This window comes from Wyeomyia smithii, chromosome 3, assembly GCF_029784165.1.
Source record: "Wyeomyia smithii strain HCP4-BCI-WySm-NY-G18 chromosome 3, ASM2978416v1, whole genome shotgun sequence".
NCBI classification, from domain to species: domain Eukaryota; kingdom Metazoa; phylum Arthropoda; class Insecta; order Diptera; family Culicidae; genus Wyeomyia; species Wyeomyia smithii.
This window is the reverse complement of record NC_073696.1, coordinates 242530210-242551591: the sequence shown is the minus strand read 5'-3', so window position 1 is coordinate 242551591 and position 21382 is coordinate 242530210. Positions and strand designations below refer to the sequence as shown.

At 38.7% G+C, this 21382-nt stretch overlaps 2 protein-coding genes across 2 annotated transcripts in view; one reads left to right on the top strand and one right to left on the bottom strand.

The window, feature by feature from the left end:
- Positions 1 to 21055, top strand: part of LOC129731984 (carboxylic ester hydrolase) — a 60753-nt gene extending 39698 nt beyond the window's left edge. Inside the window, exons 2-6 of the mRNA XM_055692424.1 lie at positions 8618 to 9313; positions 9377 to 9539; positions 18445 to 18629; positions 18696 to 18870; positions 19024 to 21055. Coding sequence (XP_055548399.1) covers positions 8618 to 9313; positions 9377 to 9539; positions 18445 to 18629; positions 18696 to 18870; positions 19024 to 19373 — 1569 coding nt within the window. The 3' untranslated portion in view covers positions 19374 to 21055. The remainder of the gene's footprint in view (positions 1 to 8617; positions 9314 to 9376; positions 9540 to 18444; positions 18630 to 18695; positions 18871 to 19023) is intronic.
- LOC129731988 (uncharacterized) lies at positions 17310 to 18191 on the bottom strand. Its single transcript, XM_055692430.1, has 2 exons — positions 18095 to 18191; positions 17310 to 18034 (listed from the first exon to the last, which is right to left on the bottom strand). Exons 1-2 carry the CDS (start codon positions 18147 to 18149, stop codon positions 17499 to 17501), a joined length of 591 nt encoding a protein of 196 aa, XP_055548405.1. The 5' UTR covers positions 18150 to 18191; the 3' UTR covers positions 17310 to 17498.
- Positions 21056 to 21382: the final 327 nt, after the last annotated feature.

The following is a 21382-nucleotide window of genomic DNA, read 5'->3' as shown; positions in this document are numbered from 1 at the left end:
TACAATTTTGATGTTTTCGACAACTTTATATCAACTGATGATATGAACAACTTTTCTGAAGAAACAAAATGGCTAGCACCATTTATTCAGAAGATAGATGTCAGCGCCATCTGTAGGAAGAAAATTGAAGCTACTCGAATACATTTTTCATAAAGATATTTTCATGCTGTACAACATTGCCGAAGACATAAACACTGTGGAAACAACCATTTAGAAGTTATGAGGTTTTGTCCCACCAACATACCAATTTGCCCCACTGTGTGACATGGGTGATATTGAAATCGTCGGTATTAATCGCAGAGCACTGGAGGAGGCATTCGCTTTCAAGAAGGAAGCAGCGAGAATTGGATTTACCACCAACTCTTCCAAAACGAAGTACATAGTTGCTGGTGGAGAGTGAGGAAGTTCGGCGAGTCTTGGTACTCAGATTGTGACAGAAGGGGTTATCTTCGAAATAGTCGACGAATTTGTGTACTTTGGAACTCTCGTAACATGTGACAACGACGTTAGCCGCGAAGTGAAGCGACGGATAGCAGCTGCAAACAGCACTTCTTACTGTTTACGTACACAGCTGAGATCCCGTAGCATGCATGTCCGCACGAAATTTGCATTCTACAGGACACTGATTCTCCCGGTGGTACTCTATGGACATGAGTGTTGGTCGATGGAGGAGGTCGACCGGCGATCACTTAGAGTCTTCGCAGGTAGGATCCTGCGTTCAATACTTGGCGGATAATATCAAACTGATGAAATACGGTAGGCTACAGTGGGCTGGCCACGTGGCACAAATGTCGGAGGAGCGACCAGCGAATATAATATTCAGCAGAGAGCCCAACATAGGTCAGTGACTCTGTGGTAGACTTCGTACACGTTCGTATTTGTGGTGTGGATTAGGACGCTTGATCGGCGAGCGTTAGGGATGATTGGAGAAGACTAGCCCAAGATCAAGTGATGTGGAGACGTAGTCTGGATTCGGCAGTGAGTCGTTAACGACCTGTCACCATAAAAGTGAAGTTGTGCTTTTTTAAGGAAAAATTCCAAAATATACTTTAAAAACAATATCAATGCGAAAATCATGATAAAAACCGTATTTTGCCGTTTTTGGTAGATTCAGGACCCAGAAGACCCTATACTTTGATTTTTTATTGAATCCCTAACAAAATTTCGTACCAAGTATAAAATTTTCACGGAGGTATATATTATAATGTTGGAGTTTTCTTTTGAATGTTTAATATCCACCATGACCTCCATGCGTCTCCATCGAAAAGAACTTGATCAGTGCAAAATATCAAACGATAAGTTCTCCTTGGTCTTGAACCCTCCAAAACGGCAAAATGCGGTTTGTAACATGGTATTACATCACAGTAGCTTTTTTAGTGACCATGATTGTTTCCAGAATCAATAAATATACCTCCGTGAAAATTTGATACATTACGTGAAATTTTCTGAAAAATCCAAAATAGATATGGTCTACTCGGTCTCGAAACCAAAATAAGGCTTGTATCATGATTTTTGCATAGTTAATGTTTTTCAAAGTAAAGGTTGGGGCTTCCCTTCTAAATGATGCATTGGAGGTTAAAAGAGGTATTAAAGGTAACTCCAAAAATCGGATAAACGGCTCAAAATTTACAATGCTTTGGAAATAGCAGTGTAAAAAAGAAGTTGATGTTCTCGGCATTCTAATTTTAGTGAGTCATCCTATGGGTCGAACAAAAAAACCCGAGTTTAATATTTTCCAATAAAGATTACCTACAGCGATTTAAAACACGATTGGGAACACGATATTCTGGGAACATTCACTAGCAGATCCACATGAAATTTAAATTTCGAATAATCACATGTTGCAAACTTTGAGCGTAGGAGATTTTAGATATTCCATTGAACAATGTCGGGAAAACTTTTCAGTTTAAAACATTTTCAACAACAGTGTTGAAACAGTGTTGGATATTAAAAGTTTTTGTTAGAAAATTCCTCAATAATGCTTACTTTGAAATGCTCAGAAGCATTTTAGGAAACTAAATTGTCTGTCAAAAAAACTTAACCAGTATAAGGTTTAGGTTTTCCAGTGTAGTCAGCGATGCCAACCTTTTTTCAAGAAGAACTGGAAGAATTCGAAATAAAAAACTGGAGAACACTGGATACAAAAATTTGAAGCTTCTGCAGGAATTTGTTTAATTTTCGGTTCAAAAATGTTGCGTAAATAACAATAATATATGTAAGCTGCACCGTATTATTTCATGTAAATAAAAAGGTGAAAGAGACAATTGATTGCTATTTTTATTTTTTACTGATGGAGATTCTGGTCACTAGGTATAAAATCTGGCGTACTCGAAATTTTGATGATTCAACCGAAATTCGATTTAAACTAGAAAACTAAAGGACATGAATACACTAAATATTGAAAAGACCAAACATTTAAGGGGAATGAATTCAATAAATAAGGTAACAAATGGAAAGTTAGATAAAACTGGAACAAATTTCGAAAAACTGGAGATACTCGATCTTTAGCTGTTTCGCTGGCGTGTCCAAAAAAAACTGGAGATATCCAGGAAAAACTGGAGGGTTGGCAACGCTGAGTGTAGTATCTTAATTTCAATATTTCCGAAATTTAAAAATGCAAATTCACACAATTTCCTAACAGTCATTCTTTTACAACTCTTCTCTAACTTCCCAAACTAATACACTGAGAATCCTAAGTGAGAATCCCCGGAGTAGTTATAACTCGATGGCGCAGGTGCGAGAGGAATCGTTTCGGCGATACAGACAGAATCTGTGCGACTCGCACATAGGAACCTTTCTTATTGGTTTGTCCAGAATCCAAAAGTTAAAATCTCAATGTTTTGTTTTGAAAAATATTCCCGCTTTCCCTGACACACAGTGAACTTTGAATATGAATTTCCGGAATATCTATTACTTGGTGTCAGGGTCGGATTGTGAGGGGCCCATTGCGATTTCATTATTACAGACTCTATTCAATTTTGACGCGTTTTGGAATGGTCCAATTTGGGCATGGTAAGGTTTTGGCTCACATGTGTTAAAACCGAACGGTTTGTTTCAATCATATTTTTTCAGTTTTCTCGTCTTTGTTTCACCAATTTTAGCTCAACAACCGTATCATGGACATGTATTGCCAAGGCCGTCATCGGTCAACCTGTTGTGAAAAAATGGCCAGAACATGTTCCGGTAATATAATGGTCATGATCGAAGCAGTACTTAGAACCGTACCATGCCTTTAATTACTCGAGTGGTCATATCAAGTGTCTCAGTCGTCACAGGCTACATGAGGACCTATCTCTGGTGTGTTTCTGATATTCCCAGCACAAATGCAGGCGTTATTTGACGGATAATGTTGGAAAAATTTACTTAAGGGATCATATCATCGAGGATATGTTTTCGAGCGAAATGCAAATTAAAACATATTAGGCATCACCCATAAATTACGTTAGGACAAAGTTTGAGGCACCGGGCCGAAAATATAACACTGGCACTGCAATCCCGAGACGATTTCCCGGGAAATGTCTTTTCCCGGGATTTCCGAATCCCGGGAACAGAAACATCACTTCCCGGGATTCCCGAGTTGCTCGAAAAAATTTCGCAAGGTTTGCTTCAACTACTTGTCTAAAATATTTGCTGTCTTATTCAGTAAACGAAAAATTAGGCAAATATTTGGTTAATCTATTGTCATTCTTAGCTAGTCAATTCCCTACTGAGTAATAGTATAGTGTATAAATTAACCCGAAGAAATAAGTTGCCCAAAAAATTCCGAACATAATATAGCAAATATTTGCTTCGTTTAATGCCTGCCTAACACTTAGCTTTCTCATCAAAAAACTGAAAGTACCGAACACTCCAGTTTCCGATGAAATGTAGCAAGAGCTGAAATCGGAGATTTGGGAGTATTCCAAGAACCAAACAACAGCGGTAATTCAGCGGACTTAAGTAAAGTTTTACAAAAGGAAATAACATTGCTTTTGTCTAAACGTTATATTGTCATCGGACCTGAAGCGATTGTTTGACGACATGAAAACTCTGAAACTTCTTCTTTTGCAAATATTTGCAACAAAAATCGATCGCGTATTTTTTATGTACACTTGAATATGTTTTGTTTTCATTTTAATTTGTTGTTCATGCGAATTAATAATGAAATTTTAAACCTTTTTTATGTTACCTTTTATCAATCAACTTTATTTGAAATCCCATTTTTGCTAGGAAATTCCGGGAATTCCCGGGAAATGAAATTTTTCATTCCCGTTTCCCGGGAAAACAATTTCCGAGAATATTGCAAATCCTAATCTAACACTAACACCGAGTAGTGGTTGCGAGACACGTTGTGTCGTATTGCTGTGCAAAAACCGCACCCGGGCAGCACAGTTCAGTGTTTGCACAATGGCTACCCACGACCATCCGCATGCCAAAGAGGGATCTGTAATCTTGCGGCTACGAAACACTCCTCAACCTGTTAAAATCTCAGCGAGCTATTTTTGAATTAATTTATGATTTTTTCAGTATTGAAAGCTTTATTTTTTAATTTTAAAGCGTAATAGTTGCTAGGTGTTTGCCTGTTGATACTCAAAAGATGTCTCGAAAAAGTAGAACGACCTTATTTTTCACTGTTATTTTCCTCTGAAGATGCCACTGATCTATGTTGAAATATCGGACAGTAAAAAATAAGGTCGTTCTACTTTTTTGAAACTGCTCAACCGAAAATACACCCAACGTACATTTTGAATCTTGCGTAAGATTTTTTCAAACCACCTTTTACTCTGCGTAAGATGTCTGCTGTTATTTTAGCAATACCGCTATTGAAAAGTGCCATGCTTTTTATTTATCTGTGCTTGTGTGTAATATGATTTCAGCCTTTCTTTTACGCTTACTGCTTTATTATTGCGATTCTCTCTCTTTCGCCAAATATCGACAATTTCAATTCCCTGGAGAAGTTTCGTTGTGTTTCCTTCTTGTTTGTTTTGTTAAAGGAGGGACATATTTTTTAAAGAGAAAGTTATTGCGAGATACGGTGAAGATTTTAGCGTAAAGGGCGGGTGATTGGGGAGCCTGAGAAAGTCGGTTTTGACATGGAATGGCCTGATTCTACTAAAATTCGAACTCATTATCACCCGCTTGTGAAAGTAGACTGTGTAATCTTGCGATTTCGCAGCTCTCCCTAATATCAACATAGGATTAGTTGAAATTTGACAATTTTTATATACACATATGAGTGCGATGCATTCTTGGTGATCGGTGAGAAAAACGGCGATAAACATTCGATGACAGAAGTTTTATGCTTTTTATTTTTATATTTAAAGTCAGCTCCCTAACAGCCAGTATTTGTAAATCAGAAAAAAGCCTGAATGCGGACTCTGGAATATGCATTTCACAGATAAATCAGTAAATCTGGTGTCTCTGATTTTTGCCGTCATTTCGTTGTTCTACTGTTCTAGTTTGTGATGCCATTTTATGGTTATTGCGGCTCTCTCACTGACGAGGTGGTTCAATCCAAAGATTTTCGCTGCACTACTCGATTGAATCGGAAAACGATGATGATTTGCCGATTTGAGTCAATGAGAGAATCAAAGCAGTATATAGAATGATTAATTTGAGTTTTTTTTTCATGAAAGTTCTTTGATACGATATTTTAAAGGGTTCATTGTATTTTTGCACTTCATTTTGTGATACAGAGAACCTTTTGAAGGTAAGTTTAGATAATAGTTTAGATAACATGAAAGACTTATTATAGCTTTTTTACTTCGAAAAAAAAAAGGAAAGCCACTTTTCAAAGCCACTGATGAGGGCACTGAATTAGCGCATTGTGTTCCGGAAAAAAATGCTCTTTTTCAGGCATTGATCTGTTTTTGATTTTAATATCTTCTCTTTTGAAGAAAATGATGAAATTGAATTGATTATTGTTTAAAGTATGGTAAAAAAAAGGTACGATGCAAAAAATGTGGAACAATGTAATTAGAGGCCGTAGCTAACCTAATTTTTGATCGAATATAATATGTAATGTTAAACGAAAATTTTAAGAGCAATTCGAATTCGGAATCCAGTACAAAATGTTTTTGATCGATTTAGTAAAGAAGATAATATAATACAATAAAGGTACAGTAAAGGTTCACATCATCATCGTACACACAGTCTACCATAAAATTTTCCACTGAATAAATTTTTGTTGACTTCAGCAAATTCTTTGTCGGCTTAATTTGCTAGATGAAACCGCAACTCTTAAGAAGACGGGCCTAGAGGGGGATTCACCAAGCCACCGGAAGAAATGTTAATCGTTTTTCGCAGTATTACCAATCAATTATTCCAACGTGAAAGCCGCTGAACCATGAGAACCACGACTCGGTGACATTGAACGTTTTGCACAAGAAGGCGCGTGATTCGCCCAAAACGGAGAGCAGTTTTCAGGACTAGCTTTATAATCGAGGTTAGTGCGAGAGAAGGGCGGGGTTGCCATTATCGGGAAACGTTTGTTGTAGAGGGATTTCTTAGATTTCTTATCGGATATGAAACGATAAAATGGGTGGAAAATCAATTACCGTAGGAAGTAATTGAACTTCTCAATCAAATTTCATGCTACGCCGCTGCCAATTGATCCCTGCTGAGAATTTGCTAGGATTTGTTTTCACAATAAGGAAATAAGATTATGTATGCCGGGTATTAGAAGCTTTTAATGTTTGAGAAATGAAGAAACAACAAATAAAACGACTTAGCGTCACGATTAGGTGGGCTTTACATAAACATTTTCAAGTAGCAGATTGGTAGATCAAAGGCAGCACTGCTTCAGCATCCCATAATAGCCGTCCTCCCGTTTCAGTTGAGTGCTTCATATAACTTGACATTCCACGTTTTTATCGCGTTATGTGTGTAACGGCGAAAATGAGTTGGCTGTATTCCAGGAATCCGGAAAAAGTTATTCCTATTCGCTTATTACCGGCAAGGCCAACCCCGCAGAGGACGGAACGAGCAGAGTCCGGGCGTCCTTCTTCTTGGCTGAGCCGTCTCAAGAGGAAGACAAATAAAGCAAAACGAAATTTCCACCAAGATATGAATATTTTTGCGCATAAATTTTAACTTAAAAGTTTGCACTTTAGAATCTTTGCTTTGTCTTTGCGCCGTCACTGATTGTTCGTCGGAGGACGCTGCCGACAGCGGGGTTGAGTTTTCCGGAATGTACGAAGATGCGGAAATTTTGTAGCGAGTAGAAAATATACATCTAAAAGACGACTTGTGGTATGCGGATTCATTATTCAGTCACATCCGGATGAAGTGTCGGGGGTGCGCATAGCAGAAAACAGAGGTTGTTGTTGCTTAGCTCTGATGATGGGGGAGTTTTGATGGGTTTAAACCCCTCCCAAAGGAAAAATGCAAAATTGTGTTTACACTAAAACGGTTTCAGCAGTATCTAAGCGGCTCAAGCAATTAGAATAAAAGCCATTTAAAATTAATGAAAGTGTTTTGGTTATAAAGTACTGCATTGCTGGGGAGCGGTGGACTGTCGCTCAACGCATATTTGTCCCATTGTACGTTTATTTGTATTTTTATTCGTTCCACCGAACCAAAAACTTATTCAAATCAATATTGATTGTTTCAAAAATGTTTAAAGGAATATAAAGTATGGCTGTTTCATCGATGGTTTTTTACGTATATTCGTCCAACTATAGAATTTCTATTTATTGCCATACCACTAAGCAGAGTTATGGGGTATCACAAAGCTCTTTTCATCATAGTTGCAACCTCAGTATTCTCAATCTGAATTCTCAGAAATCCATGTTTGAGGACCAATCAAAACATTTTTGACTTTATTAGGAATTCCTGATTTTTGGATCTATTTATGTCAGCTACTCGAGAGGAAACATGTGATTAGCTCTTCTTCATGACACAGGTAAACGATATCTAATTTAACAACCAACGTGACGTAAGAAAATCTCATTCCATTTCATCCTAATTACGCAAGATTGTCGTGCAAATAGTCGGATGAAATTATTTTATCATTTCGTCCAGTATCATCTGCTTTATTCAGGCCGTGTCGTACGACATGAAAAACCGTAATGGACCATTTTTCATGTTCGATATGAGTGCTAGTGTTGTCAGCATCCTGCTGCCGGAGAAGATTTCTCATGAAAACGGTTGCCCAGATTACTGCTAGGTGAAAAAAATCAATCTGCTTTATTATTAATGATACGGCATCACTGCATAGCTCCCAGTTAGACGACGGGCAAACGGCCAGGACGAATCATTATTCATTAATTCAATTGCACCTGGCAGATCATGTTGGCCGTTTGGTAGAAAAGAGACATTGCTGAGCTCTGATAGTAGGGAGGTCTATAGTACAGTTCAATCATTTGCATGAAACGCGAAAATTAACCTCCTGTCTTCAAATCTAGTTTCTAGTAAGCAAACCAAACTTAACTATGTATTAACTTAATTTTTTCATTCAACTGGCTAGTCGACAGAAAAATATGCTAATTTTTTAATCCAACACCCAGCAGGGGGCGCCTAACGCGCTACCTCTGACAGCCGTCGTTTGTTTCTCCTTTTGAACTATTAATCATACATATCTGGCCGTCGTTATCGAGACTCTCGTTTGTTTGTTTCCTCTCCCCCATTGCTGCTATAGGCTCCGGTGCCGTTCGGTGGCTGGACCGGTGAACGAGGTGCCATTCTGGACGCTCCTCTTTGTACGCAGCGGGATCCTTACCGGCGAGATGTGCAGATAAGTGGTGTGGAGGACTGCCTGCAGCTAAATGTGTACGTTCCGGAACGGCCGGAAGCTGACGAGGGCTCACTGCCGGTGATGGTGTTCTTTCACGGTGGTGGCTGGCAGTGCGGCTCCGGAACGAGAAACTTCTACGGGCCGGACTTTTTGCTGGATCACGATGTCATCTACATTGGGGCCAACTTTCGGCTGGGTCCACTCGGATTTCTTAGCACCGAACAGGAGGACTGCCCGGGCAACAATGGGCTGAAGGATCAGAATTTGGTACTACGATGGATTCAGGCTAATATCGCATCCTTTGGAGGAAATCCTGGACTGGTTACGGTGTTTGGCGAGAGTGCCGGTGGAGCTAGTGGAACGTATCACATGATGTCACCCCTCTCGGAGGGACTGTTTCATCGTGTGATTTCGCAATCCGGTGTCAATCTGGATTCTTGGGCACAACCGACGCATCCGGGAGTCGCTCGGAAACGAGCTGTGCAGTTGGGTGAGATGCTCGGATGCACACAGGGAAGACAGCAAAATTTCCGAGAGATGGTGCGATGCCTGCGGCAAGTATCAGCTGAGGACGTTACCAAGGCTTTCTATGGATTTTTCGTGAGTAACCAAGCGTCCCTAGTTGTCAATATAGGTTAATAGTTTAGTTGAATCGATTTTAAGGTTTGGGACACGGATCCGATGATTCCGTTTCCACCGGTGGTAGAGCCTGATTTGCCTGGAGCATTTATCACGAAGCATCCGAGAGAGGAATACGAACCGCACGGATTATCGTTGCCATGGATGACCGGGCTAACACTGGACGAGGGAGCACTCAAAAGTGCATGTAAGTATATAATTTTACGTATTTGATATAAAACAGTGGTTGTTGCTTGGTTGCAAATTTGATTTCTTAATTCAAAAGTTTTGATTTTAGTTTAGATTTGGATTTGGATTCCTCTAATCAGCCCTCAGTATTTTTATGTCAAATTAATTTTTTCTCCAGCCACTTTTTTAGAAGAAATTCAAGAAAAAAATAAACTCTTTTTTTCTGTAAATCAAAATTTAGTGTTCATTTGGAAATTTTCGCAATAAAAAAATTTTCAACGTGTTAATTCTTCTACCAGCTCATATTTGTTTTCTACAATTCTGTCTTAGCCAGTTTTCTGTACAATTAAATGTTCTTGAGCTACAATGCTTTTATATTGATAATCTAAGCCAAAATTCATGCGTCCTTTTATAAAATTACTCTAGATTCTAAAACATTCCTCAACCTATGAAAAATACTCAGTTTGCTAAGCCAATTACGTGTGAAACTTTCATTCGAATCAAAATGGTCGATTAAATTTTTGCGAATTTTCAGACATTTGGCATGGAAACGCTTGCATGTTGAGCCCATGTTTAGAACCTATCAAGAATTTCAGGTAAAATCATTCAGAATCAGAATTCAGGAGACTACCTCATCCTTCAATGGACCCACTTTAAACTAAATTTGGAATCAATTTCAGCTTTGTGTTATTCTTTCATTTGAAAGCATTCTTCAACTATCGATACAATTGTTATATGATTTAAGGGGTTATATACCTTTTTAGTTTTCAAAAAACCGAAAAAAAATTTATTGTATTATCTTCAAACACAACATCTTAAGAACATTTTCACAAACTTTCATAGATATCTGAGCAGTAGGAAGAAAGTTAGAGCGATTTGCAGCGCGCCTTGCCACGGCCGCATAAGCTAAACTTGAAACTTTACACGCGATTATCTCGGAATAGTGTTTTCCGAAAAATGACTTTGCCGTGATCCTGATTGCGGGAAAACTGCTGAACCGATTTCCTTCATCTTTTTTTTAAATTTTCGTTATTAAATTCGCCGGTCCTTGAACGATCGCTTTTTGAAACATACAGTTACATTTTGCCGCAAAAATACTTTTAATGCAATTTTTAGCACTCAAAACGTGATTTTTTTGGGAAAAACGTTCCCGTTTGCACTGAAAACAAAATACTCATAGAAGCGATCGTTCAAGGACCCGGCACACTTCTAAACTAATGAAATAATATGAGTTTTTTGATTTTGGTTGACCCACTGAGTCTCTATCAGGATCACCGCAAGCCTCTGCAAAAAATAGCGTTTTGGGGAAACGGCCATTACTCCAGTAATAATTGGTATATCTCAAAATCAAACGTATTTTTTTGTTGTTGATAAACTGTACTTTCATAAATATACCCCTTGGATGCAATGAAAATGGTGCTATGCACTTAAAAATAGATTCAAACTTCCCTCATTTTTCTCGACCAAAGGGTATATAACCCCTTAAACCAAATTTAAGCTCGTTTTGTTTATTTTTCTTATTTTTTTATGAATTTTAGAGCGTTCTCAAGCATTATAGCTAATTAGGAATACCAAAATGGCTCTACCCGTTTTACAGAGGGTTTTTCCTATACATTTTCAAACGAATCTTTATTTTATTCTGTTTCTTATGCAGCTAAAATGCATTTCCAGCCCTTTTTGGCTAAACTTTGATCATGTTCTATTTTGACCTTTTCTGTCTTACCAAAGCGTTCAAAACCATTATTTCCACTGTTGGTTTTCTCCAGCTGTCAGTTTTAACTATTTTGAGCTAAACTCGGAATTCATTCTTCCAGATGTTTCAAGCTACATTTACGAGGGTTTTTATACTCTTCAAACCAAGTTGAAAATAGTTTTTCCTTGAGCTTGGTTTTTTTCTAGTTTTTAGTTGTTTTTCAAGTTATTATATAGCAATGTAAGATAAATGTTTTTCCTGATGTTCTGGTTTAAGAGGTCCTTTGAACGATTTTTTTTTCGTTTGGAATTTATTTCTGTTTTCGCCTTCTCACTTTTTTACGTTTATCAGGCATTTTGGCTGAACCTTCATCACCTAATTTGCTGGTCGTACTATCTTCTAGAAGTTAATGATATGTTTGAGATTATTTAATTTGCGTGCGCTATTGTTTATTGTTTATTTCTTCAGCCTCATCTAACTTCACAGTCTTCATGAGGGGTGATGGGGAAAAGCCTTTGTGCATAAACCTGGAGTTTCCAGATTTATAACAAACGCAAAAAAACCTAATATCTTTTACACAGTTTTACATAAAATTACTGTTACAGAATTACATAACACAATTACAATCAAATACATAAACAGTTTTGTCGTGTGAATAAAATTGTGCTCCTAACCCTTGGGTTGCTGTTTGGAACCTACGTAGTTAGGCGGTTTTCTCGGTTATGTTGCAGTGTGTACCGGAAAAAAAGAGAACAGGAAGCAAATGCTTTCACGAGATAAAGCAGTAGACAGAAACTCATCTATTTCTGTCAATAGACTTCAACTGGCGTCGTTTCAGTTTGTTTTTGAACACCTGTACTGATATAGTGTAATCGAATAGCTCGTGGACTTCGTTGAATTGTCGACATATCGAAATTATCGGTTCATTTTGTCCGTATTCTGTTCTCCGGAACGCCAACCTCAGCGGGTCTCTCCGGCGTAGGGGAATTGATGGCACATACAAATTTAATTGGTCCAGTATTATAGGAGCGTCAACAACACCAGTATTGCCGCGAATATTGCTCTGATGAAGTCGCGCCTGCTGTAAAGTGTTTCCATTCCAAGAAGCCTGCACCGGATGTCGTAATGCGGTATGATGGCTGCATTGTTCCACGGAAGCAGTCTGAGAGCAAACCTCGTAAATTTCTGGACAGCTTCGAACCGGGCGATCCAAAGATCCGTGTAAGGACTCCATACTACACATACAGTCTCGAGAGATGATCGTACAAGTGAAAAGTACAGTGATCGTAAACTGTATGGGTCGGTAAAATCTTTCGTAGTCCGCATGATAAATCCCAGATTGCGTTTCGCTTTTGCATAATGATCGCGAAAAGTGAGACTTGTGTCCAGGATGACCCCCAGATCCTTTACACTTATATACACTGGGGTCGCTTTTCACGCGGTTGGCTGTACAGCATTTAGAAGATTTGATTAAATATATTCATACTAAACTTTTTTGATACCGCGTACAAACAATCTTCCGAATCGAATAGAAATAATCCGCGTTATTGAAGAAATATCACGTTAAAAAAACGCATAAAATCAACTCACGTAAAAGGCGGCCCCAGTGTAATACAACATTTTTGGGCACTGATAGTCATGCGGTTTCTCGAGCACCAATCTTGAAAGAGATCGATCTTCCACTGAATTTCCTTGCAGTCTTCAATGTTACGTATTATTAAATATATTTTCAAGTCGTCAGCATACACTAAACCAGCTCCATGTGGAAGCAAGCGGGATATGTCGTTGAAAAATAACAAGAATAATAATGGACCAAGGTTGCTACCTTGGGGAACGCCAGAGCTGTTTGTGAAATAATCGGATTTCGCCGCAGCAAGTTTTACGCAAAGACGACGGTTAACCAGGTATGATTCTAGCCAACGTGTGAGAAATGATGGGGCTTCTAAACGGTTCAGTTTTGCAATCAGTATCCGATGGTCAACACGGTCAAAAGCGGCCTTTAAATCAGTATATACTGTGTCTATTTGATCACCATTTTCAATGTTCTTCAGGCAATATGACGTAAACTGAACAAGATTCATGTCAATTGAACGCCCGGGAAAAAATCCCGATCAGAAGAGCATAACTAAAAAATTACAAAATTCTATCAACACGAGATACAAGTAATAAATTTTGATACGATTTTGTATTTTACCATATGCTTTTGATGACGAAATTGAATCTGAATGATTTATGATAACAAATTCTGAAATGAAGTTGTTCTGGAATAAGTCTAACAGTTTTTTCATCTCTATTAAAACCTGTTATTTCTAACAATGGTTGTTACTATACTATTCTATATGCTATCTTTTTTTGTTAGAAAGCTGATATGTTAGTAACAAAGCTTGATATGGGTTTGTTACTAGTGGAATAATTTTTGTTACAATTTCTGTTATTTTAATACCTAATGGGATCAAATTGAAAACACAACCTGAAAGGTTTTTCTCATAACACACTAACAGCTTCTGTTACAATTTTGTTTTGCCCTTCTGATCGGGATCCGTGTTGATCCAGCGATATGTATGATTTGGAAGCAGAAAATATGATGTTTCCTACCAGAATCTCAAGTAGCTTGGAATCTGCGCAAAGCGATGTAATTTCGCGGTATTAGCCACATTATGTTTGTCTCCTTTTTTGTGGACAGGAAACACGAACGACTCTTACCACAGTGTAGGGAATGTAGATTCTTCTATCGAACGATGGCAGATAACAGTGAGTGGGAAACTGAGCGATTCGGCGCACTTTATTAAAATCAAAGACGGAATGCCATCTGGACCAACAGCCTCAATGCCTCAATGATGTCACGTTCAGAGAATCTGAAGTTGCCAATATCCAAAACATCACGCCGGACGTCCGCAAAAGCAGTGTCGATTAGCTGAGTGGAAACCGATTCTTGAAGAAAAACATCGGCAAAATGCTTCGCGAATAAGTTGCACATTCCTTCGCTTGTATTGGCTTCAGCGTCATTTAGAAAAACTGTAGTTGGTAGACCATTGTCCTTCCTTTTTGTATTCATAAAAGACCAAAAACGCTTTGGGTACTGCTTCAGATTTGATTCCATGCGCCTGGTGTACCTTACATAAAGCAGTTTGTTATACGACCTGTATCTGTGGCTAGCAATATTAAATATACGTTTTGTATTGGGAGTTCTCATATTAGTATATTGTTTCAGTGCCTTGGCTCTTCGACGCTTCAAAATTCGTGAGAAATAGTTGGACCATGGTGGTTACCTCCAGGGAAGCGGAGCCGGAACGTAGTGGTGAAATGACTCATTGAGAACACTGACGAACAACTGGACAGCGCTGTCGACGTTTTAACGTGCCGAAGAGAGCTCCAATCAGTATTGGTTAAGGCATAATTGAGAGCTTCAAAGTCAGCCCTGTTGAAGTCAGTGAAATGCAGAAAACTCCAAGGTCTGGTATTGGATCAAAAAATTTTCTTTGAAAAGAAAGACTTTCTGGGAGTCTTCCACTCGAATAAAATTTGAGTCTTCAGTAGATCTTCTTCAGTAGTCTTCTCATCAGTAGATATTTACGATTCATGCTGTATGGCAACAACTGCTGTATGGCAGCGAAGTAAGCAGGCTACCAACAAAAAAAGAGTAGAAAACAGAAAAAGAGTGAGTGACAGGGACAAAGAAGAACTGATTTAATTTCATTTTTTTGACGAATGAAAACATGAAATTTTCGATATCCAAACACTTTTTTGTTGCCAAATGTCTTAGAAATGCATTTGGCAACAAAAAAGTGTTTGGATATCGAAAATTTCATGTTTTCATTCGTCAAAAAAATGGAATTAAATCAGTTCTTCTTTGTCCCTGTCACTCACTCTTTTTCTGTTTTCTACTCTTTTTTTGTTGGTAGCCTGCTTACTTCGCTGCCATACAGCAGTTGTTGTTTCTCGTGGGAAACAAGGTGTCCAATATTAGCACTTTATTCCGGCAAAGTTGTCGGGGAAATATACTATTTCAGATCATGCAACAGAAGGTTGCATCGAATGACTGTCTGTTTGTGGGAATGACATTGTGTGACTGGTGCAGGGTTGAGCTGGAATTTTGCAAGACGAAATGCTCGAGCCCTACCGCAGACGAGATCCGAAAAGTCGATTTCCATTGGAACTCTTCTGTTTATGTCACGCGATAAACAACGATTCGAATGCTGTTCTCGAACTGACCATTGACGCAACGGTCTTATTTCAATAGCACGTGCGTTGCACGGTAAGCGGTAACACTAATTATAGCAGGAAAACACCATATATTTCACGTTGAACTTTACTATTCTCTCTGTTCAATATTCTCTCGCACTCATATTCCTACTATAACGTAACCAGTATTGCGAGTAAGTGACATAAGCGCGCCATACCTTTGTTTTTCTAATCTCGTTATGCTATATGATAGTGATCGACTTTCATTTATAGTTTACTTATGAGTTTTATTACTTTGTTAATATCGTTTTTGGTCCTGAATGTTTCTTGAAAGTAATTTTCATGTGTCAAATGATGTGATATTAATCAAGTACAAATACAAATATTCTGGAATAAATTTTACTTTTTTCTAAATATGCGACTCATTGCGAAGAAAATATGTAACTGCTTTCATTCACCGTGCCCCAGTGCTGAGTCGAGAAAATTTCCAGCTCGAAAAGATCCTCGACCTGATCGGGAATCGAACTCGATATCACAACCATGTGGGAGAGCTAGCCGACCGACATCGCCAACCACAGAGCCACGGGAGCAAAGACGTGTTGTAGATAGTACTCTTTAATAATTTTCACTCCCCTGTCGATTAATGGTAGTAGAAACTTTCTTCTGTTGGATATTGATCCATAAACCATCACAGTTGAAGCATTCTGGAATCGTTCTACTTTTCTTTTATCGGCTGAAATATCACGAAGACATGCTACATATACACGATCTGCTCGTTCAATACACCCTCCAAAGTAATCAATTTTTCATCTGAAAAAAGTATGTTGTGAGTAGCGTGCATCTTTACCAGCAACCGAGATCTGGCAACCATATTGGTAATATTTCTGCGAAATAATCCGTGAATCTTCGTGAATCGTTGCTTCAATTTAACCCCAACCCTAACATCTACTCTGTTCCAGATTTCCTACACAAAATGTCAAAAGCTAAGTTACTCTGATTGTTCGAACTGAGTAATATTTTCTCAGATTTCCTCAATGGAAGTATTTACTCATTTTTGCATAAAATTAAATTTTTCAAGTGATAAAAGCAGCAGTTGTGACAATACTTATGTTTTTTGTCCAATATGTTTAAAATTTAGAGCTCTTCAAAGTTGTTTTTGTAAATCGGTAAATTCTTAATATTGTGTTTTGTAACTAGGTTGGAACCCAAAAGAAAGCCACAAGTTGCAGCGGTGGTGATGCGCGATTGTCCCGCAAACATAAGGGGAGGTTTCAGTCAGTTTCACTGATTTTTGGTTCATGGTAATCGTCGGGTTTAAAAACTTTGATCATCGCTGCAGTCCGCACACTTCGTTTCTCTCGAAAAATCTGCACATATTCAGATGTGACAGCTTCCTTCTGATCTGTTTGTTGCTTTTCCAGTAAGATAAAAATTGTTGATTTGTTCTCTACCAGAATCCATCGAAATTTTCCTCTGAAAAAAGTGATACACTGTCTTGTCAATTACAAGTGAACCATGTGTCGCAACACAGCCGGGGGTAGGCCTCCTGATGCGAAAAGAGGCACTCAAATGTGTTTTTCACATTTACGTTGGTACCTCGTAAATGTGAAACTTTCTGCAATAAAAAGATTGACAAGTACAACGCAAAAGTTTCAACCAGAGCACAAGTTTTGATCTAATTTCGCACAAACATTGTTTAGTTTCTATTCTAGAAAATGATGGAGCTTCGGAAATATTTCTCCTCAAGACTTTGTTATATAAATTCAAACCACCATTGATTCTGCTGCGAACGGAACAAAAAGGGAAACAAAGTTTTCATTCCATAAAATTTCTTCAACGCAGCTTAAACCAAAATCTATTTTTCACCTAGATTCATGGGAATGGATTAACAGAAAGATTTCAAAAAAGCGATGATTCTTTGCTGCTGCCGTTTTTATACAACCATAATGTGTGCATCGAAATGATTAAATGATTACGTTGCTATAAGCCTACATCCGCAACAAACTGCTATTGAAAAAGAAAGGTTTAGCGGAAGACGACACATTTACACATTCGAGGTTTTATTCCAACATCACTGAAATCCTTTCATGCAAATGCGAACAATTAAATGCTCAAACTAATCAGCAACGCTAGTAACATGAAAGCAAGATGCACTATTGGACACGTGCTGCTCGACAGCTGAAACACACAGGTGAGATTTGGTCCGAGTGCAATCGTTGGTTCAACCGGAATCGGAAGATGCGCTGCGGTGCTGCCGTTGCCTGCAGCACCAGCCACGTTTGGCACCATCACAACATGATTCTCTACACATGCCGTAGAATTACCCTTTGGGGCACAAATAGAGCACTCCTTAACGAGAACTGCTGTGGTATCCCAGCCTTCGCACAGGTTCCGATCGTAGGTGCAGCTCCGTCGAAAGATGGATTCTTTGGTGGCGAGCACGGTCAGCTCCACCATTAGGCAAGCCGCGTCATCCTCGGTTATGGGTTTGACGGTGGTAGTTGTGACCTTCGAATGATAGTCCAATTTCTGCAGCTGTTCGCGGGTCCGGTCGATTCTGCAGGTCTCCACGTGTGAGTTGTCAACGCAATCATCCCATCCGATGCTGGACTCGCATAGTTCACACCGAAGACCCAGGGCTGTGGAGGGGAGTTAAGTGTTAGTGTAATGTCCATAGAGCTTGCTTTTATTCTGCGCACCTATCTGGGGGAGAGTAATAACTAAACTACACAGCAAAATCGTAAAGGCGATCATCGTTGAGAATTAATTCACAAGGTCTTGTTGCTAAACTAAAGGCTGATTACTTTTTAGTTGGTACTTTTAAGCTGATTTACGAATTCAATCCGTTATCAGCAAATTAAGCATGCTTTACAGTAATTCGCAATGCTGCTACAGGTTAGACAGATGGAACGTGGCGTTTGATCATGCGTTTCTAATTTCATGTTGCAATATTAAAGTGACTTACTGGAGCTAGTACAACCCGCACCCATTGAGAGAAATCACGATTTATATGATTTACCACGGCTTTTAATGTTTTTCTTTTACCCAGCGCTCATCAACCTGCCAGAACTGCGGGCCAGTCTTAATGAAAACTGGAACCAAGCACTTCCCATTTCGCTGAATTATGACCATCATGAAGAACCAGGCCGGCAGGACGCAATCACTGCCGCAATTAACCGATTTTATTTCAACGACCGAAAGTTGGTAAAGGAGACGGAGCAAAATTTAACGAATGTCAGTAAGCACGAGAGCCTTGCGTTGGAAAATTTAATTATTGTAACGTTTGCTTTCAATTTACAGCTATACACCGACGCGTGGTTCCTAGCCGGTATGGATGAATACCTACACATTCGGCTGAAAGGTGACAAACGGAGAACTGGCTCTCGGGCGGGTCCAACGTATGTCTACCTTTTCGCCCAGCGGACTGCTGCCAGCTTTACTGAAATATTCGAAGGTGGAAAGGAGAACTATTACGGTACGTTACCGGCATCTGATCTTTTTTATTAATCTCGTTCAAACGGCTTTATTGTTTCAAAGCCATAATTAAATAGTCTCTTGAAAAATATACAATGAAAGGAAAAACATAGTAATTCTTCTCATGAAAATAATAATAAAACATAAATTTCAGGTGTTTGCCACGCCGAGGAGCTGCAGTTCCTGTTCCCGATCGCGAAAGATCTATTCGTTACCGCGATACCTACACCCGAGGAGCTGCAAATTCGTAGAGTCCTGACCAAATTATGGGTCAATTTTGCTCGCACTGGCAATCCAACACCAGACCCGGTCGACGATGCAATCCCCCGTTGGCCTCAAGCGAAGGGTTTCCCTCTAACCTACCTGCGGATAGGCAGTTTGGATCCCACTAAGCAAGCACTGCTCGCTGTAGAGAGCGGATTGTTCGAAGAGCGGGCGGCTTTCTGGCGAGATCTCAAAGCACATCATTCACCGCAACACATCGCTGCAAAGGATGAATTGTAATCCGGCCTTAATTACTAATGAACGAAATAGAAAAATTATCACTTCAAAGTTCAATGATCGTAAATAAAATGAGTTAGTAATCCGTATTATTATTTTTTAAACGCATGTTCCGCACCTGAAACCAAAAGGGGGTAGCTGAAAAAGGTAAGCGGCTTACGTGTTGAAATTGAAATAAAATTTCACTCCACTAAATTTAATTTATGTTACGTACCGATGGAGGTTATTTTTCGCTGCTAATCGGCTTTTCTGGTTGGTTTTGCTCGTCAAGAGACAGCATTCGGTGTTGCAATCAATTCTAGCAGTTCACTGTAAGCATTCCGCTTGATGTTATCAATCGGGGATCGCACTAATTCACTTGTGCATGTAAGTACACTTCATGGTGCACTACTTTTACCACAGCGGAACCTCGTGATGGCATCACAACCACCCGGATTCCGTTCCTACAGATGATGAGCTTTTCTCTGTAGCATGACGATAACACGGCAGGGATTGCTTCATTTCCCCGGATCGACGGCACTAGAACTGTCTGCTTTTCATTTCCGTTTGAGCACTCGACATGATAGAGCTGCCTGAGCCCCGACCTCAGCTTTTCAAATAAATTTAATACAACATTGCCAATATCCAGCAATTGATTGCCTTTTTCATTCGAAAGTCGAAGCACTAGCTTGATGAAAATTGCTTTTACTCGCTTTTCCCACGTTGCTGTGGACGGAAAACGGGGAAATGTGAGGGCAGGCAGCTGATGCCGCAATTTGTTCTCGATTATCATGTTGTAATCGTTCGTCTGACGGAACTAGCGGTACACTGACTGAAGCCGAGCGACGTTACACCCACTCAAACTGATAAAATACTGAACGCTTATCCTCATGTTCGATTGAATATTCGTCAGTTAGTGTGATTCGTTAATCTCGAGAGCATTTGCTTCCGAAAAATTGAACATTTCTTGTTAAAAAATAGCTAAGGCTGATGTTAATAAAGTTGACAAAATATTATGTTTCGTGTTTGTCTAAAAAATCGCCAAACATTTAAAGTTTGAAACACGTGTAAAAACTAATATCAACCAACATGAAATTCGATTGAAATTAATCTATGAATAAATCATTGAAAATATATTAAATTTTACAAAAACCACCGACATAAAAGAATGTACACATAATAAAATAACGAAAAACATAAACAAGTAGTAATAGATTGCATTGTGTAAAAAAGAAAATAAAACTATGCAACATTTAGATTTTTATCAAAATCACAGAAAAGAATGAATGACGATTTGAAATATCTCGACGAAACGCTAAGAAAAATTATTATGATGTAACAAAGATACTGAAACTGATATGCAAATTAAACTGGGTAGAAACAAAGTTTGATAATAAAGTAGAAAATTAAAGAAAAAAAATTGCTTCATTGATTGCAAAAGTAAGAAAATGAAATCTAAACTGAAAAAAGCAGCAAAACAATAAGCCGGTTTCCAAACAATGCTCACTACTGAGTAAATGCATGAAATGCGAAAAATGGGAGAGTATTACAAGGCTGTTAGACGCATAGAGTTATCGGTGTTGCGGTTGCGTGATCGAAAACGCATCTGACCAGGGATTAGAAGTGAGTTCGGGGGTTTGAGTCCCACCATCGGCTGCACTAAATTTTTTTTAGGTTCTAGTATGCTATTTTCAGCTAATTCATTTTTCCATTATCATACACACAATTACTGCCTCAAAAAAATATTTTGAAATCTATGACCGCTGATGCAAATTGACAAAAAAATCGATGGAAGAAATGAAGGAACTAAAAATTACGAAAAAAGAGTCATAAGATAGGTGCCAAAGGTAAAGAAACAATCCTATGATGAAATATTGAATAATAAGGGATAATATTAAAAAACCCGTAAAAACGGAAAATAAAAATTTAGAAAGGTTTTGTTTGACTTTCAACAATAGTGCGATTTCACCCAAAAAGGGTAACTATTTTAATCGAGTATGCAAAAAATAAACGAAAGTAGAAGGTGTGACTTA